A 17293-nucleotide genomic window follows, 5' to 3' on the forward strand; every position below is an offset into this window, starting at 1 on the left:
ACACATGGACGTAAAAAAAAAAGAATCTCCGGTAATTATGAATAATTAAACGTGAGCTGTTTGAAACAGCTTTTGGACGCTTTTGATATATCACGGCATGATGAACCACCATACCGTCTGATAAAAGTCTATTGAAATTCGCGTGACGGTGAACACGCGTGTACTTGTTAAATAATTGAAGAAGAAAAGGTGTTCATTCGACGTATAATTATCGATAATTCAACGCGAACTGCTTGAAACGGCTTTCGAACGCGTTTTAAACGTCACGGTCGGGCGATCCAACCCGCCGTTCGATAAAAATTCATGAAAATCCATGCGTACAGTAAGCACGCGTGTGTGTGTTGAAAAATTAACAAAAAAAAAAAGAAGAAAACCTCGTTCGACGTACAATTGTCAACAAATCTACGCGAACTACAGGTGTGAAACTGCCGTGGAACACGTTTTAAAAAATACGCGGTAGAGTAGATCAGCTCGCCGTTCGATAAAAAATTTATCCGTATTCGCGTGACAACAAGCACGCGAAAAATAAAAAAAAAAAGAAGAGAAGAAAGAAGAAGGGCGTTCGACGCGTATTTGTTGAATAATGAAAATCCGCGAACCGTTTGAAGCGGCTGTTCGCGCGCGTTTCAAGTTCCGCGACCGTTCTTGCCGCGCGACATCATCGTTACGCCACCTGCCGGAAGGTGCGGAGAAACCACGAGAACGAGGAACAGCTGCGTTATAATAATACCGATCGCGGCAACCTGCTGTCGAGATTCACGCGCGGAGGACAGTGCGGAGACAGATAGGCGTCCGGCCAATCCGCCACGTTGCGCCGCTTCCTCGGGGGATAATTCACGAGCTGTACACGACCCGGGTGATAAGCGAATCCGGGGACAAATCGATCAATCGTTCCCGATTCGCGCCGTCAGCCACGCATGACATTCGTGCCGGACTCGTCATCGTCCAAAAATACGTACCGGTCGAAGGGAACGGACAGACAGACGAAGGAGGAGGTGGAGGAAGACCGGTTGGTCTAGCTAGAGCGAGATCACGCCTTGAAGAGGGCGGACGATATCTCGATAGCGCGCAGACTGTCGACAACAATGGACAAGACGAAGCTGGTGAGCAATGATTTGGAGCTGCCGCCGTTGCGCAGCCTGGACGACTTCCTACTCGGCTCCGCTCGCTTCCAAATACCGAATCTGAAGGATCTGGAGAAATGGGGCAACCGTGTGGTCAATAATCTCCTGTACTATCAGACCAACTACTTGTTCATGTCCGTCATCATCTTCCTCGTCGTCGGGTAAGTGCGTTTGCCAATTTTCGCGGCTCTGTGGTGGCTGCCGCTCGTGCAAATGCTCTTTTTCCGTAAACTGACGTGGTTTCAAAACTCTCTTGATCTCGGAGCATTTGTTACATTCAATTTTATTTCGTATAATATTTGAAGGAGCAAGCACTTATAACTTTACTGGTTTTGCGTTCAAACGATAAGATAATTGTTTTACTGATAAGATTATTTTCAGGAGATGCGCAAAATTCTGGGACACCTGTGGAATATATTTTATTTAGTTAATGATATTAATAATTTTTCAGTTTTGATTTTAATATATAATAGTATCCTGCTTTCTATATGTGAAAAGAAATATGTGTTTGTTCTCCTCATTTATTACATGAATTCTTTATATATACACACAGATTGATGCATCCTGTTAAAATGCTAGTTGGTATGTTGGCCATGCTGGTCATCTTGGGTGTATTCATCTATGTATCCATGGAAGGAAGCACAGCTTATAACTTTAAGAAACGATATCCAGCTGTCGGAATAACTTTTATAATACTTGCCGGATGTTTTCTAACTTATACTCTGGGATCTCTCATTGTTTTCTTTCTGGGCATACTGTTGCCGTTTTGTGGTAAGTGACAATTAAACATTAAAGAGAGATACGTCATGCAGTTGATAGGAATCAATTTATTATCTTTAATCTATATCCTTTGTAACTTTGTGTTACGTTGTTTCTATATATTCAGTGACTTTTGTACATGCATCACTGAGATTAAGGAATATGAAGAACAAACTTGTCAATAAAATCGAGGGCATTGGCTTGAAACGCACGCCGATGGGTATTTTCCTGGAACATCTCGGTATGGAAGAAGAATTCTTTGCATAAATTTCTATATTTTAATGTTTTCGAGTCATTAAGATAGATTGAGTGGAAATGCTTTGCAATTAACAACCTCTTACTACACGGTATACACAACACTATAAAAGTTTTCATACCAATCCATATAGTACGACGCTTTGACATCTATTTTCAAGTGGTATCTTAGGCAATCTTGATGAAATATTGTGTATCATAGATATTACCATGCATTTTCTTATGGATATACTTGTGGACAATATAGCATTTGGTCGCGAAAGAGATTCCAGTGCTTGAGAGATGATTTTAGAACTGAAAGCAATATAATGTTGATTGTAAAACCGTATTTTTTTAACTAGTCACTAAAGGACAATTAATATGTACGTGTTACGTTTCACAAATGCTTATATCACGTTAATATTTAATATTTAATGAAATCTCTATATATTTCTATCTATATATTTGCTGATATTGCGAATGAAAGTATATAAGAAACTTATTATTTATTAACATCAATAGTATGTAATATTTTTGGACAAACATTTTTCTCCAATTAATATAACTTGACCCATTATGTGTATGTATATATATATATGCAAATGTATATTACTCAGAGCATTGTCTTCAAATGTATGTTTATTACTAGAAGCATATAATTTAAGAAAAAAATGTAGACGGTATAGTTATATTAAATACCATTGTTGTTGATTCTCCGTACAAGATCTGTTTGATGATTATCGTTATACAATGTATCGAGATATGTATATGAATAAAAATACGTGAATTATCTTCCTTAGTTAGAAAAAAATATGTTAGCATGCATTATCTGAAAGTACGGCACATACCACATAACATTTAAAGATCACAAAAGCATTTTAAACATTATTTATATATTTACTAATTATTTCACTCGACGTTTAATCTTTTTAATCTCTTTCAGTATTTGCTAAGTTTATTTTTTTAACATTCATATTTGTACAAATGGATTGGGAGGTACACACCTTACTCATAATCATCATCCTTTACGGTTAATTTTTAGCAAAGCACAACACCATTTATTTAATACCGTTAATAATGTAGATCGCTATTATTTATGAGTTGTACTTTATCTCATATCTAATATTCTGTTGTTCTTTTCTCATTCCACTGTACAGAAGACGTGACTGGTTTCGCCATGCGTGCACAGACATCTCTCATACAACCGCCTCACTAATATCCTGCTTTGCGCATCAGGTTGTATATAAATTAAATTGACAGAAGTTAACGTCAGTAAGCGTTAACGTTTGTCGCCACTGCTGATCTAATCGGGCTGCTATATCTCGCGCAGTGTTATCGCGGTGAGAATATCCACTTTCAACAGGTTGTCCAATCAAAAAGAATCGTGTGTCCGCAACATTTCCGGAATACAAATTAAGCAGATATCTGTGACTTGAACCGAGAACGATCGAGAAATTATTCCGCACGACATGCTATATCAATTTATTCATGACTTGTGTGATCTTTTTCTCCAGATACTTATACTTTCAGGGTTATCTTTCAGTGAGGATATACATAATTTTTAAATCTCGTCTTATAACAATTCCAAACGTGTTGAGTGTGTCGTATGTATATGTGATATCAATACTTACAAATCAAAGTCACTAAAGTTATATCTGTATATGTAAAATCCGATATTTTAAAATAATTTGTATATATATATATATATAAATGTATATATAGATCAATAATATATACGTAACACGTAGCAAGTTGTTTTCATAGAAACCTTGTTGCACTACTATCGATTTTATCCTCGTTTAATACTTTAATATTCAAATTCTGCATTATCACATCCCTTGTTATATTGAAAAGACTGATCAAAAATATAATGTACTGTGTTATATGTCTGTAACTTTGGAATCTGCCGAATAAGGTAGATGCATATTTTGTCATATGTGCACGAATATTGGTATTCTCCTGTCACTTAGTTGCATAATGAAAATTGCTTGTTACAATGCACACGCACTAAATCGTAGTTTGGAACATTTTACACAGTGACGATGTGAGAAACATCAGTATAATTCAATTAAATCTTATATTTAATGTTCGTTTAATAGATACATAATATGAGACGTAAATTCAAAGAGATACCATTCCTTACCATATTGTACAGTATAGAGTTATGCATTATCATACATTGAAAAAGTAATGTAAATACAGATGCATGGTGCACATAAATCGTTACTGTAGTCGATGGGTAACACCAGTATACTGTCGATATTAGTCACAATCAATACTCGTAAAATATCACGATCAATATCTATCTTAATTATACCGGCAGTTTCAAGTTTGAACCGATTAATTAATCTCGACGAAGATCGTACATTGACATAACATCTTGTACTATCGGCAATGTATAGAATTGTTACCATTGACTGATCTCATAGCTACAATACACCGCAATATGAACTTTTTTGCTTGGTTCTCGTCACTTGAATCACATTGGTTTCTTTCACGAAAGTTTCTTTACATAAACATCGCATAGAACAATGCCGCAAAATGTTTGATTTATTACGTAATAAAATTGCAATGTTTATTGCGTAATAAAAACTTATAAAATATATCCGCTAGGATATACAGATTTGTTGCTTGCGCCATCATATCGAAATACTTTCGCTGGGAATAATTATCAAGACTGCTGTACACAATATGGACGGTACTTGTGAAATTGGCCAGAAATAAAAAAAGAAAGAGGGAGACGGTAATGCTGAGATTATTAACGGTAATGTGGATTATAGACGATAGGTATACACAGTGTATGTAACTAACGATTTCTCTCGTAAATACTCGCGTCGTAACTATCTTCCTTTCTTAGTTAAGATCTTAATGTATATTCTAAAGTCAAAAGATCACTTCGAATATATATATATATATATATATGTACGAGCGAAGTTCTTACACGAATTGAACACTGGAATGGCAGTGCTTTACTGTGTTCATCGTCGGTCTCCAAACAACACCGCGTCTTTTAAATTTGGAATTAAATAAATAGAAGAGACACACATAGTCGAGACGAATCGACGACTTACTCGATAATTTCCCGACGAACAGATGCAATTCTTGAACTCTTAAATACGCACACGACGTACGCAATTTCTACGAACCGAATTTCCGCTTGAGATACATGTTGGAAAATCATAGTGGAAGGGCAGTTCGTTTCGCGGTATGTTACTATATCTTCGTTATGAACACTGTATTTGCCGGGAATAAAATGGTGTCTAACAGACGGATGTTCGGAGACAACGCGCCGACGTTCGTTTTCGGATATGGCACCAGGTAGGTATGCTCCGTTGGTGGGAATCCCATTTCCTCCATTTTAATCAGGAAGTCCTAAAAACGAGATCGCAATGATGTATCTTCCCTGTACATACCGTAGTGTCAAGAAGACAGAGTTAGGTAAATTAATATTTTTTTTAAACAAGTTAAAAGTTGATCGCTATGAATTAACTAAGTTTACGTTAAAAGTCATATAAATAAAATATTAACTCAATTAAGAGTTAAATTAAAATGAAATTAGCTTTATTAAAGTTAAAAATTAAAATGTTGAAAATAAAGTAAAAAGTTAATCATGCAAAGCTATATATATGAAATATTTTAACTAAAAAAAAAGGTAAATAAGTTGAAGTTAATATATAAAAAGTAACTAAGTTTAGCTAAGTTAAAAGTTTTTAACTTCTAACTTTTAACTGAATTATTACCCAACTTTATAAAAAAATTATTTCCGAGCGCTTACCTCTATAGTCTCTGTCGCGCATATCGATATAGTTTCTCTCGTGCCATTCGGCAGCCGTAAGCAGAGCCGTAGGAAAGGTTCATCGCCTGAATTTGAAAGTAATTTCATGGAGTAAAGTGAGAAATATATTCTTTGAGAATATCATAATTATATGATAAGGATATCACACTCACTTGTTCCAGCTTTAGCGGTATCTGACTTCGTCTTTTCCTCCTTTTGCTGAGATTTATCAGCCTCACAGTCGTCCAGCCTCCTTTTTCTATTAATAACGCTAATATTAACGCTGCCGCTACTACTGCTGCTTGGAACACTTGAGCTTATGGCATTACCAGACACTGCATTTTCGTTGTCTGTGCACACAATAATACAAATATTTGATAAATCGAGTAAAAAGACACACTGCGTGTTGAGATATGCAGTTTACTTTGAGACAAGCAAACGAATTGATATACTAATACAAATAACTACTTTCTAAAATTATTCCCTGCAAACGATAAGAGTACCAACCCAAATCTGTGATGTTTTCTGAGAAAAGTCTGGAAGTTTTACTGCTGGGTCCGCAATCCTGAGAAAATAAACGTCACGATAGAATTACTATCTACAGAGTTACAATTATTTGTTAGGAAATTTCAATACTAACGTTCTTCGTTTGGTCAATTAGGATATTTCGCTTCGGCGGCGATGTGGGAAAGTTGTTCCAATCTTTAGAATTGGACGTATCGTGCGATGCACTGTCCGGAGACGCGTGCGTGCTCAACATATCGTTCAAGCCGGAAATCAAACTGTCCACGGAGATGTTAGTATAGGTTCTCATACATTCTCCCGTTCTGGGGTCTATGATTGCCAGGTAAGGATACTCTATCACGTTGTAGAAATCTATGTAACGTCTGCCATCCGATGTATTGGACAACACCTGATATAAAAGTAAAATTGTGCGTAGAGTTACACGCGCGCATGTACGTTTGCACGGCAGCTTAAGACTGGTTTAGACTGCAGTGCAAATGTAGCCACAGTTCACCGAACTGAAATGAGAATTATACTGTGACAGCGTATTCTGACACGACATACTTGCCACAAGATAAAGTGATCCTTCACGATCTCTTGGATTTGTTGGTTCGGCCAGACATCTCTGTTGAGCACTTGACAAGAAAACTCCTGTGGATTTTGGACATTGACGAGCAACCAACGGTTCAGGGTTTTAGCATGGTCTCGAGCCTCCATGAAAGAGCCCAGGAAAAGAATATTGCACGGAGGCCGGAATAGATCTTCCAAACGTTTTGATTTTCTCTGACAGATATGTTTCATGCCAGATACTCTACGAGTCATTTCTTCCTCCTGACGTTCTGTGTCAACCAAGTTAACAATGAGAATTGTGTGATTTTTCTGTATGTTTAATTATATTAACTAAAATATAAATGTATTTTAACATTCAATTAACGTATGTTTCATGCTATACGTACGAGTTTCTACTGCAAAATCTCTAAATCTGTCGAACACATTATTTGATATTCGTGGGAATGAACACACTGGTTCCGATGGCACCAATATCTCTTGAGTGGGCAAAATAGGAGCTCTCACTGGTGGTTCAGGATTTACATTCTCGTTCTCCGATGGTCTACCACTTTCAAACATTAAACTAATTGCCATCTCTACATTGCCATCAGCTAACGACAGATACTGCTGTGCTGTCGCCTCGCTCTCTCCTAATGGAAATATATACATTCAGCGGTACTTCTCAATAGCTATGGCTGTTCAGAGTAAGACATCATCCTTAGAATATATCGATATCGTGAAAATTTAATAATTAATATTCGTTACGGGAGAGAAACGGTTTTGGGTGAAACAATTGATAAAATCTTATCGTGCGAAATTAAATGCCTTTATTTTTTGTGAGTAACAGTCTTGGCAAAAATGATGAATGAATCGTTGTTTCAAAATATATTCTGTTATATTACAGCTGTTATATATTTCATTTGGATGTAAGGGGATGTAAAGGACCGTGTGTGTTTACATCCACGCGATGAGCATTCCGTTGACTAATCGTGATTTTTAACCTGAGTAACATTATTCTCGCTCTGTCACTACGGGCGATACTCACCCGTCACCTCGATGAACTTCTCCACCAGTTCGCGATCCATTGTGATCACCTTGAATTTAAGAAGATCCTTTTCGGTGCGAACACACGATCGGGGAGGAAAATTACCTCTAAATTGCTCAACCCTTTACACACCAAGCTGCATCTTGACGCATATCGACGAACCACACTTCACTACACTCGGACTCGGCGCAAGAGATCTTTCCGGCTGTGTTCTTCAAAGATGCACTTTCCGCACTCTGTCTATCTGCTTTCCTTCTCTCCTAAGCGTCGAACGTATACATCTGCTTCGTTTTAAGTACAGACAGTGCAGCTATAAAAACGCAGCCCTCAGGCGGTGTTCACACAGATCCGGCCTCACATCAGCGCCGTCTGGCGTATGACGAAGGAGAGTTATCTCGGACTCATTAAAACGGAGCTTGAATGTGGCCGACGACGGCGGGTAAGTGTGAATTTCGCGTATTCGCAACGCGTCACCCAGGTGATACAAACAACTTCGTTAGGATGTCAGATTCCTTTGTGCCGCATCTACTTGCGAAACGGAATAAAACCAATAGGTATTTGAAAATAATACCCGATCGCCAAAGAAGGAAAAGAGGAAAAGAAGAATCATAAGAAGAAAATAGATGCGAAGCAATTAAGATTTATTTATTCTAGGTAGCACGCGTGAGATGTTGCTTTTACTGATTGACTTCTCGTTAAGGATTTTTTAAGTTTCTCGAGGATAATGGCTGCTGCGTCTCTGCAAACACGAGTTTTCTACGGTTTACAAACGGATATTGTCGGCAATGCGCATTATATCACGGATACGGAGATTCTGTATCCAGTTGGTAATGTATTGGCGGTTCACAATTTTGCTCAGCGCGATCAGAAATTGATTCGATTGCCCGACAAGCATCGAATAAACGTCATTTGCGTCTCGCCTAATAAGTGAGTGGATTATAAAATTAGAAAGATTAGAACATCGTAGTTTTATGAAACAAACTTCCATTAATTTATATCTTCCATTTTCTTTATATATTTAAATATATATTCCTGGTATATTATAATATTATGATATATATTTAATATATAATATATAGAATATATATTTTTAGTATTTAGTATATCCTAGATCAATATGGACAAATTTAGTGAGGATGTAAAATGGATTACGGTGAACAAAATATCCTCTATCATTTTGCAAGCTGTTGTATCTAACAACAGGTTCAATATTCAACATATTGATATTTGTTGCTACAACAACTGTCATATATTAGGCCACTCTGAACGAAAGAGTCCTTTATCATTTTGTAAATAACACGCAAATTTTTGAGTTACTGATTGAAGAAGTCTCTACACACGGCCATTTTCAATAACTAATAACTCGAAATTTTGTGTGTTGTTTGCAAAATGGTAGAGGATTTTTTTGTTTACCTCAATTTGTTCTCTTCCCTTACTAAGTTTGTCTATGTAGACGTGGGACATCCAGTTTTAATATTTAGTACAGTATGTGTGAATAGTATATTTATAATACTATAGTATCATAGTATATTGTATTATATATTTTTAATATACACGATCAATACATATGAATATATTTTATTTGAAGGAGATACGTCGCATTGTCCGAAGTGGGCGAGAAACCTGCCATCTCTATTTACGACATCGCCTCTCTGAAGCGCAGGAAGTTACTCGGCATACCTTTCGAAGCCACGGGAGTAACGAGATTCTCATGCATGGCATTCACCCACGACAGTAAGAATCTAGCCGCCATCACTGGGGAGCCTGAACAAACGATGCTCTTCTATAATTGGGAGAAGGGTAAGGTGGAGTCCACGTACAAGGTGGCCATTCCGCAGAACCCGTTGGCGATCGCCGAGATGATAGCATGCAATCCGGCGGAATCGGCGGTGATGGCTTTCGGTGGATCATACATTTTCAAGTTCCTCACCATCGCCGAGACGGTGTGGCGTTCGTACGGCTTCGCCAAGGCCGACAATCTTCTCATCTGCTCGATGGCTTGGCTGAACGCGGATCGACTGCTGGCCGGCACCAAGGACGGCCGGGTACTTTACCTAGAAAACGGCGACTTGAAGAACATCTATCAGATATCCGAAACGGTGTCGATGAATCTCAAGATCCGCGAGGAGTACGTGATGCCCGCGGACCAGAGCTCGCAGGTGACCCCGGAGCTCCGCGACAACGCCTGGGAGCAGCACGTGCGCTGCCTGCTCGCTTTCCCGAGAGGATTCGTTTACGCCTTAGGCGTCGGCACCATAGTCCTATTCGAGAAGGAAGGGAAGCACAAGTACACTAAGAGAAACATTTACTGCGTCCCGGTGCAGGCGTGGTCGCAGAAAGACGCCCCGGATCTCTACAGGATCAACACGATCAACGTGAACATCAGCTATGATCATCTGATCATCACGTCCGGCTGGTCCCAATTGTTCCACGTTACCCTCTGGGGCCCGGATCTGAACATGGACCCGGAACCGCAACAACTGAATATCATGGGCCAGCCGTTGCACCACGGCCCCATCGGCGATCTCTCCGTGTGCGCTTGGAAGTCGGTCTTCATGACGTTCGGCGAGTACGACCGCAGCGTCAGACTGTGGGACTTCGAGACCGAGAGTCTGATCATGCTGAAGCAGTACGCGGAGGAGATATGCGGCATCGCGATGCACCCGATGGGCCTGTTCTGCCTGATCGGCTTCAGCGACAAGCTGCGCTTCATGACCATACTGATCGACGACCTGCTGCCGATGCACGAGTTCGCCATCAGGAGCTGCAGGACCGTCTGCTTCAGTCACGGCGGCCACATGTTCGCCGCGGTCAACGGCAACGTCGTGCAGGTCTACACCACCATCGGCTTCTACAATCCCTTCATCCTGAAGGGACACACGGGCAAGGTGAAGGCCTTGCTGTGGTCGCAGATGGACCTGAAGATGCTGAGCATGGGAACGGAGGGCGCGATTTACGAGTGGGACATGGCCACCGGCACACGCTCCGGCGAGATCATCCTGAAGGGCCTGAACCTCCGCGACTTGGTGCTCTCTTCGGACATGTCGTACACCTACTGTATAGCGCACGATGACCGTATACGCGAGATCAGATATAACGCGGTACGTCTTGGCATTTCGCTCGTGTGTGTGTGAACTTTTGCCGGTGAATTCGTTATTCCTTTCGTCGTCAGGTGTTGCGAGACTTCAAGCTGGTCGGTAAGGAAATGCACCACATGATCATGGGAAAGGACGATCTGTCGATATTTGTAACTTGCCCCGGCGGTGTTATCCTGTCGCTGAAAACCCCGCTTCAGAGCACGATAGAGTCGATAGATTTCCATCTGCACAGCGTCGACGTCATGAAGGTATCGCCTTCTCAACATATTCCATGTCGGGTCGTCTTCACGCGACTCTCAATTCACGCCGCCGAAAACGGTATGCGATGTGGAGCTTGACGAATGATCTAAATGACGAGGGAGTGTATACGAATGGGTGATGAGACAAATTATTTTACTCCACTCCGTCTCCCAATGACAAGCAGTTTGCGCGAGGTCGAGAGTTCGGCGTGTGCCGAAAACGGTATATGTGGCACGGAACGTGTTAATCGATACGTACGTAGGGCGTTAAATTTCAAACGTAATAGGCCGAGTATCTCGAAAACTAAACGAAACGTCGAGGTCCGGCTGTTCTTAGATTGTATTGCTTGAAGGGGACGAATCCTGATAAAATGAATTTGACTTTGGGTGAAGGTGAGATAAAGGTCAGCTTCATTTTTGTTAATGGAATCATATCGTTCCTTTTTTTAACATCAATTGATCCCTCTGTTCGCTCTACGCATAAAAGTATTAGAACAAGATCACCGAAAAGTGAATGTTTTCCGAGACATTTTATTTTTCAGCACAAAATACAAAATAAATGTTAATAAATGTGTTAAATTTCAAACACAACAAGTGAATAATATACAAGATATTTTGTATCTCGTAAATTATTCACTTGTTGTGTTTAACACCCTGTATATTGAGCAAAAGTTCGCGTTCCGTTTCTTCATCACCAGAAATTCTAGAATTTTTACGACCACATGCAGCTATCGGAAGAGGTGACGAATCATCGGACAAAACGGCGCATACTCGATTGATTGATTCTATTAAAAAATCAATAAAAATATATGTATATTTTGAGTAAAGGACGGGACGAACTTTTGCATCAACCCAGTATTACAGGATCGATCTCCCTTCATTTCTCTCCCTTCTCGCAGATCGCGCTCTCGCACAACGAGAATTACTTGATATCCGTCGCGAGGGACGGGAGTTTGTGCGTGTGGAAGCTGTACTACGCGGAGGGGAAGGTCGTGAAGATCGGCAGAGAGCTGCCGTACACGGACGAGGTGTTGATCGGCAAAGAGGATCTGCAGGACAAGATAAACACGATTAAGGGTCTGACGGTGCGGATAAGGGAGCTGGAGACCGAGCACGCGTACAAGCTGCGGCAGATCGATGTATTGCACGGCGACAAGCTGCGCGACGTTCATCGGGGATACTGCGAGGCCATCAAGGAGCTGCGGGACAGGATCGAGAAGCTCCAAGAGGACCACATCAACGAGATCAACAACATAAACGTGGAGATAGTGAAGATGAAGAACGCGCACGAGCAGGCGACGCAACGCATGGAGAACAGCTACGAGGCCAAGTTGATCACGGAGTACGACAGGTATCAGGCGTTCGAGGAGCACACCAACGCCATGCGCCAGGATTACGAGCGGCAACTGGCCAACCTCGAGAAACGCGACGCAGAGGAGCTGCAGAGCGTCGTGACCAAGTACGAGGCTCTGGTGCACGAGAAGAAGTTGCAACTGGAGGAGACGTCGGACGAGATGGCGCACAAGGAGCAGGTCCACGGGCACTTGGTGGCGCAGATAGAGGACGACGCCGATCGCGAGATCCTCGAGATACGCACGAACTACGAGAGCCTCTTACAGGAGGAGAGGCAGTCCAATCTGAAGCTGAAGGGAGAGGCCGGCGTGATGCGGAACCGATTCATGGCCGGCCAGAAGGACGTGGAGGACCTGAGGAGGCAGGTGAGTCGCGTGCAGACAGAGTACGCGCAGTTCCACAAGAACATACAGGACCTGGAGAAGCAGCTGGTGGAGATGAAGAAGGAGATCGACGAGAGGGACGCGACGATTCTGGACAAGGAGCAACAGGTGTACGACACGCTGCGGGCGAACCAGGAGCTGGAGAAGTACAAGTTCGTGCTGACTCACAAGGTGCAGGAACTAGAAGGGCAGATAGAGCCGCGGAACCGGGAGATACAGCAGCTGAACGAGGAGATCCGGAACACGGGGATTGAACTGAAGAGTTACCACGAGACCGAGGCCAGTCTGAAGCTGGAGTTGCGCGAAACGCGAGAGAAGTTGCGGGCGGCGCGGCAGGAAGTCGACAGCGAGGTGCACAAGAGCAGGCGGTGTCAGCGGCTCGTGCGGAGGATTCGCACCGACATCCTCGACACCGCCGTGCAGGAGGAGCCGAGCGCTCTGAGGACGGCGGTGACCAGCCTGTATCACAAGTACAGTGCGGCCGAACAGTTCCTGCGCTCTCGCAAGGCGGACGTGGACGCGGAGTGCGAGTTTAAGAAGCAGCGCGAGCTCTTGGAGAGGACCGTCGCGTCCCTCCAGAGGCAGGTGTCCAAGGACACGTCCGTGGGAGAGAAAGATCTGGAGAGGATGACGGAGGAGAGCAGCGTGCTCATCGTGGAGCTGAACGCTCTGAGGGAGCAGCTGAAGGAAGCGCGGGAATACATCTCGCGGATGGAGAGCATGTTGGGTTTGACGCGGATGGACGCACGATCCGCGGAGGCGAAGGAAGCGATGCAGCAAGCGTATCAGGGCTACGAGAAGGTGCGGGAGAAGTACACGGCGCAAATGCGGGAGTACCAGCAGATTATTCTGGCGCTGAAAGAGGATGTGACACGGCTCCTGAGCAGATTGTCCTCCGAAGAGGTGAAGGGACGGAAGAGATCGCTCTGAGACCGGTCCGCGGCGTCTAGTCGTTTTTTTCAAGGATTTAAACATTGTGCTGGTAGCTTCAATGATAAGGTACTATTGCGATATTTATATATACACATGTATACATATATATATATATATATATATATATGGAAATAGTTCGAGAACATATGCTTACAATATACACGGTATTATATTATACACCGAGGACAGAAAACCAGAGGAAATAAAATTCCTTTTATGTGTACCCTGTATGTACTTCTTTTGCGATTGTACAAATGTTACTTTGTTGTTATTCGTCACATACGACGAAGAGAATGACGAAGTTTTACAATACATACTTTTATATATATATATCTCAGAAGTGAAAAATAACAATAAAATCAAAGGCAGGGCCGATAATAGTTTAACTTTAGTAAACTACCTCCGATTTTGATGAAATTTTATAGGTATATAGTATTTATACTGAACGTAGTCAAAGCTATCAGTGCGGAGTTGCGGAAAAGTTTCCAAGAAATAAGAATTTCAATTATCCGACTTAATTAACGTTTTCCAAGATTCCGATATAAAAAGATAATTAAAATTCAAACATATTTTGCTGGAATCTTTCAGTTTATTGAAACTGAGTAAATATACCGAATAGGGGACTTCGACAACGTTTAACTAGTACTGCGTAACTGTAAAATTTCATCAAAATCGGAGTCGAATAACTTACTAAAACCTCACCCCGATAATTAGTAACGTTGTTCCGCAGAGGAATCGATATAAATATAATCGGCTTAGAGGATAAACGGAATGATGGCTTTACGGTTCTTCGGATAACTCGGAAATTCCTTTTTGTACGCTTTGTGTTTTCCCAACGCCCATACGGCCATCTGATACGCACCAGCGATCGCAAACAGACCAGCTGAATAAATAAATAAGGATTCATTAGCATCGTAAACAGACCAGCTGAATAAATAAATAAGGATTCATTAGCATCTTATTCGCAGCTCGATGTCCGAAGTCCATGCGGTATCGAAGGTCGAAATTGCATGCATAATCAAATATTAAATGTAAATGGAGACATACCTGGAAGACACGACGTCATCACGGTGAAGCCTATCCAGCTTCCTATTTCGTACGTATAGTTCGGGCAAGAGACATACCGGAAGAGTCCGGTGAAAAGATTAGTCGGCATGGGAATTTTTCTGACTGTAGTGCCCGGTGGTCTCAAATCCCGCAGTGCTAAATGCACGCAGAGGTTTCCCAGTTCGCAAAGCGCGAACACAGCTGCCCCGGTGTAGAATTTGCCCCAGCACGGAGCCGTATACAATGGATGATTTACGTGGTAAGCCACGTACATAGTGAACAACCAATAATAGGAACAATTTTTGAACAAATTGCGCAATGGCATTGTCGCGTGACTGAAACGGTGGACGAACAGAGTCTCATAGAGACGCTTCGCGTAGTGCACCGTCCAACAGCCCGCTGCGAAACTGAAAGAAAAATCATTCCATTTGTAACGATATCACAAGAATACCATAAATATTTATGTAAATACACCTCTGTGTGTGTCTCTGCATTGTGTCGGATGCATTTGCAGTTTTGTAAAGGATGGGGGATTAATTTAAAGAACAAGTAGAATGACTTACTTAACTACATAGTGATAATTATCAGTCTCAACATTGCCATAGAACAACCATGGACGCTGATACAGCCAAAGGTACACTATCAATGGTCCTGCATATTCCATGAGGAATACAGTCTTCCAGCCAATCTGAGGGCCAAGATCCTTGTAATACAATATGCTACCTGCCTTGAGTGACAGAGACTTCACTGTCTCAGAGTCAGACAATGTTATTCCCTTGACATCCAATTTCAGATTTTGCCTTGCTGCATACGGTGCTTTCCCTAAGTCATACAACTTCTTCTTGATTTCTCCTATGGTAGTGTTTGCGTTCACCTGCGAATAAGAATATGTCGTTACACTAAAAGAAAAAATTCTGTCCTCGATCTCTCGCAAGTCACTGGGAATTTGCGAGGAAAATAAAGAAATGCATCAAGTGTGTCAAGTCATGCCAAATTCTAACGAGATATTCCAGAGGAAAGGAAGAATTACAGGGCATGAGGAGCAAAACATCTTATAGCACCAGACCATCCAGTGTTTTGCTCCTCATTCCAATTCTTTGCCTTGTCATTCTTTTTTTCTTCCTCCGGCAAATCCGAGTATGGAGCTGTCTGATTTAATTTTATTGAAATATTCCAGCTTCACAGTTACGTTAGCATTAATTAAACATCACTGTTTCAACACTTTCCACTCACATTCACGTTAGCTATCAACATGGAGGATTTCGCCGAACGTATCACGATCTGAAAAAAAAAAAAAGGATAAAGACGCAAGTCGTCGTGCCGTTGAATTCGTCGATTTCTCACGTGACGATATTTTGCGAATTCTCACCTCCATTGTCGCAAACTCGTGTGTCCCGTTTGTGTTATAAACCGCTGGAAAATGCCGGCTTTCCACGACACGATTACGACTTCGCCGCTGTCACTAGCTCGCCACTTTATGCAACTCATGCGTTTCACATCGCGCAGTTGACCGCGGTCACGTGACCCACAATGCCGCACTTTTTGATGACTGGGAACATTCCGTCGCGCTTCAGCAATTTAATAGCGGCCAAGTAAAATCACTTGTGCTTCGTCGGAGGAAGTAAAAAATGAAATTGCAAATCAGTCGGCCAAGAGTTCACGATTGCGCAAGTATACAATGACTATGATTACCAGATGCGACATTAAAGTCGTATGTGAACTAAGTGTGAATCTATATTGCACGTACCTTTGTTTGCACGATGATTTATGTGGTGAATGTATAATTAATTAATCAATGTTTTTACATTTCATTATCCAGATTCATATTTATTATTGGCTTAGAAGATTGTAAAGTGACGTGACTTTTAAGTTACACAAATGTAGTAAGTGTAAGCGAATATCGGAAATTATATCGTTTACGTATATTATTTTTGTTTATGTAATAAGAATGTTATTGGTATGTATTAACCTTGCAATATAACCTTACATTACAATATTATTAGAAAGTATTAATAGAAATTTATTTCAATATTTCAGTACTCTTGTATCTTGACTTTTATATGACTTGTGTTCTATTTGGATCGGCACAGGACTTGCATGGAAAGTTTTTATAAATTTATTATTATTTATTTCTATAAATTTATTATTCCAGTTTGTTTGATTTTAATTTAATCAGTCTTTCTGTTTGATTTTAATTCCCTTGAATTTGTTTCCAACTAATTTATTGTTTGGATTGAACATTATGTTTGG

At 41.2% G+C, this 17293-nt stretch overlaps 4 protein-coding genes across 6 annotated transcripts; 2 read left to right on the plus strand and 2 right to left on the minus strand.

Annotated features, from left to right (window-relative positions):
* The first annotated feature begins 679 nt into the window (after nucleotides 1-679).
* Nucleotides 680-6631, plus strand: LOC106746496 (PRA1 family protein 3). 3 transcript variants are annotated; one of them, XM_014623146.1, is made up of 4 exons: nucleotides 680-1285; nucleotides 1678-1895; nucleotides 2011-2124; nucleotides 4731-4924. In XM_014623146.1, the coding sequence occupies exons 1-4, from the start codon at nucleotides 1086-1088 to the stop codon at nucleotides 4823-4825; spliced, it is 627 nt and encodes a 208-aa protein (XP_014478632.1). In that variant the 5' UTR covers nucleotides 680-1085; the 3' UTR covers nucleotides 4826-4924. The 3 variants fall into 3 exon arrangements, with proteins under 3 accessions (XP_014478632.1, XP_014478634.1, XP_014478633.1); XM_014623148.1 differs by lacking the exon at nucleotides 4731-4924 and adding an exon at nucleotides 6554-6631 and having other exon boundaries at nucleotides 681-1285; XM_014623147.1 differs by lacking the exon at nucleotides 4731-4924 and adding an exon at nucleotides 3275-3799 and having other exon boundaries at nucleotides 681-1285.
* LOC106746494 (UBX domain-containing protein 7) lies at nucleotides 5310-8177 on the minus strand. The gene is made up of 8 exons (XM_014623144.1): nucleotides 7991-8177; nucleotides 7353-7595; nucleotides 6961-7235; nucleotides 6533-6805; nucleotides 6400-6457; nucleotides 6066-6242; nucleotides 5893-5978; nucleotides 5310-5489 (listed from the first exon to the last, which is right to left on the minus strand). Exons 1-8 carry the CDS (start codon nucleotides 8028-8030, stop codon nucleotides 5331-5333), a joined length of 1311 nt encoding a protein of 436 aa, XP_014478630.1. The 5' UTR covers nucleotides 8031-8177; the 3' UTR covers nucleotides 5310-5330.
* Nucleotides 8178-8611: 434 nt separating this feature from the next.
* Nucleotides 8612-14015, plus strand: LOC106746493 (cilia- and flagella-associated protein 57). Its single transcript, XM_014623143.1, has 4 exons — nucleotides 8612-8917; nucleotides 9579-11091; nucleotides 11163-11336; nucleotides 12227-14015. Exons 1-4 carry the CDS (start codon nucleotides 8715-8717, stop codon nucleotides 13991-13993), a joined length of 3657 nt encoding a protein of 1218 aa, XP_014478629.1. The 5' UTR covers nucleotides 8612-8714; the 3' UTR covers nucleotides 13994-14015.
* Nucleotides 14016-14050: 35 nt separating this feature from the next.
* On the minus strand, nucleotides 14051-16571 carry LOC106746495 (very-long-chain enoyl-CoA reductase). Its single transcript, XM_014623145.1, has 5 exons — nucleotides 16413-16571; nucleotides 16277-16324; nucleotides 15607-15917; nucleotides 15044-15450; nucleotides 14051-14879 (listed from the first exon to the last, which is right to left on the minus strand). Exons 1-5 carry the CDS (start codon nucleotides 16416-16418, stop codon nucleotides 14752-14754), a joined length of 900 nt encoding a protein of 299 aa, XP_014478631.1. The 5' UTR covers nucleotides 16419-16571; the 3' UTR covers nucleotides 14051-14751.
* Between the last annotated feature and the right edge of the window lie 722 nt (nucleotides 16572-17293).

Source organism: Dinoponera quadriceps, unplaced genomic scaffold, assembly GCF_001313825.1.
Source record: "Dinoponera quadriceps isolate SergipeBrazil2010 unplaced genomic scaffold, ASM131382v1 scaffold1850, whole genome shotgun sequence".
In the NCBI taxonomy this organism is placed as follows: domain Eukaryota; kingdom Metazoa; phylum Arthropoda; class Insecta; order Hymenoptera; family Formicidae; genus Dinoponera; species Dinoponera quadriceps.

Excerpts from the sequence above, each read along its gene's own strand:
- LOC106746493 (XM_014623143.1), top strand. The coding sequence starts at position 8,715 with ATGGCTGCTGCGTCTCTGCAAACACGAGTTTTCTACGGTTTACAAACG. Across the intron at positions 8,918-9,578 it reads ATTTGCGTCTCGCCTAATAA|GAGATACGTCGCATTGTCCG; the intron begins GTGAGTGGATTA and ends TTTTATTTGAAG. Across the intron at positions 11,337-12,226 it reads ACAGCGTCGACGTCATGAAG|ATCGCGCTCTCGCACAACGA; the intron begins GTATCGCCTTCT and ends CCCTTCTCGCAG.
- LOC106746495 (XM_014623145.1), bottom strand. Across the intron at positions 15,918-16,276 it reads TGTTGATAGCTAACGTGAAT|GTGAACGCAAACACTACCAT; the intron begins GTGAGTGGAAAG and ends TCTTATTCGCAG. Across the intron at positions 14,880-15,043 it reads GATGACGTCGTGTCTTCCAG|CTGGTCTGTTTGCGATCGCT; the intron begins GTATGTCTCCAT and ends TTATTTATTCAG.
- LOC106746496 (XM_014623146.1), top strand. The coding sequence starts at position 1,086 with ATGGACAAGACGAAGCTGGTGAGCAATGATTTGGAGCTGCCGCCGTTG. Across the intron at positions 1,286-1,677 it reads ATCATCTTCCTCGTCGTCGG|ATTGATGCATCCTGTTAAAA; the intron begins GTAAGTGCGTTT and ends ATATACACACAG. Across the intron at positions 2,125-4,730 it reads TATTTTCCTGGAACATCTCG|GATATACAGATTTGTTGCTT; the intron begins GTATGGAAGAAG and ends TATATCCGCTAG.
- LOC106746494 (XM_014623144.1), bottom strand. The coding sequence starts at position 8,030 with ATGGATCGCGAACTGGTGGAGAAGTTCATCGAGGTGACGG. Across the intron at positions 7,596-7,990 it reads GAAGTTCATCGAGGTGACGG|GAGAGAGCGAGGCGACAGCA; the intron begins GTGAGTATCGCC and ends TATTTCCATTAG. Across the intron at positions 6,458-6,532 it reads TAATTGACCAAACGAAGAAC|GATTGCGGACCCAGCAGTAA; the intron begins GTTAGTATTGAA and ends TTATTTTCTCAG.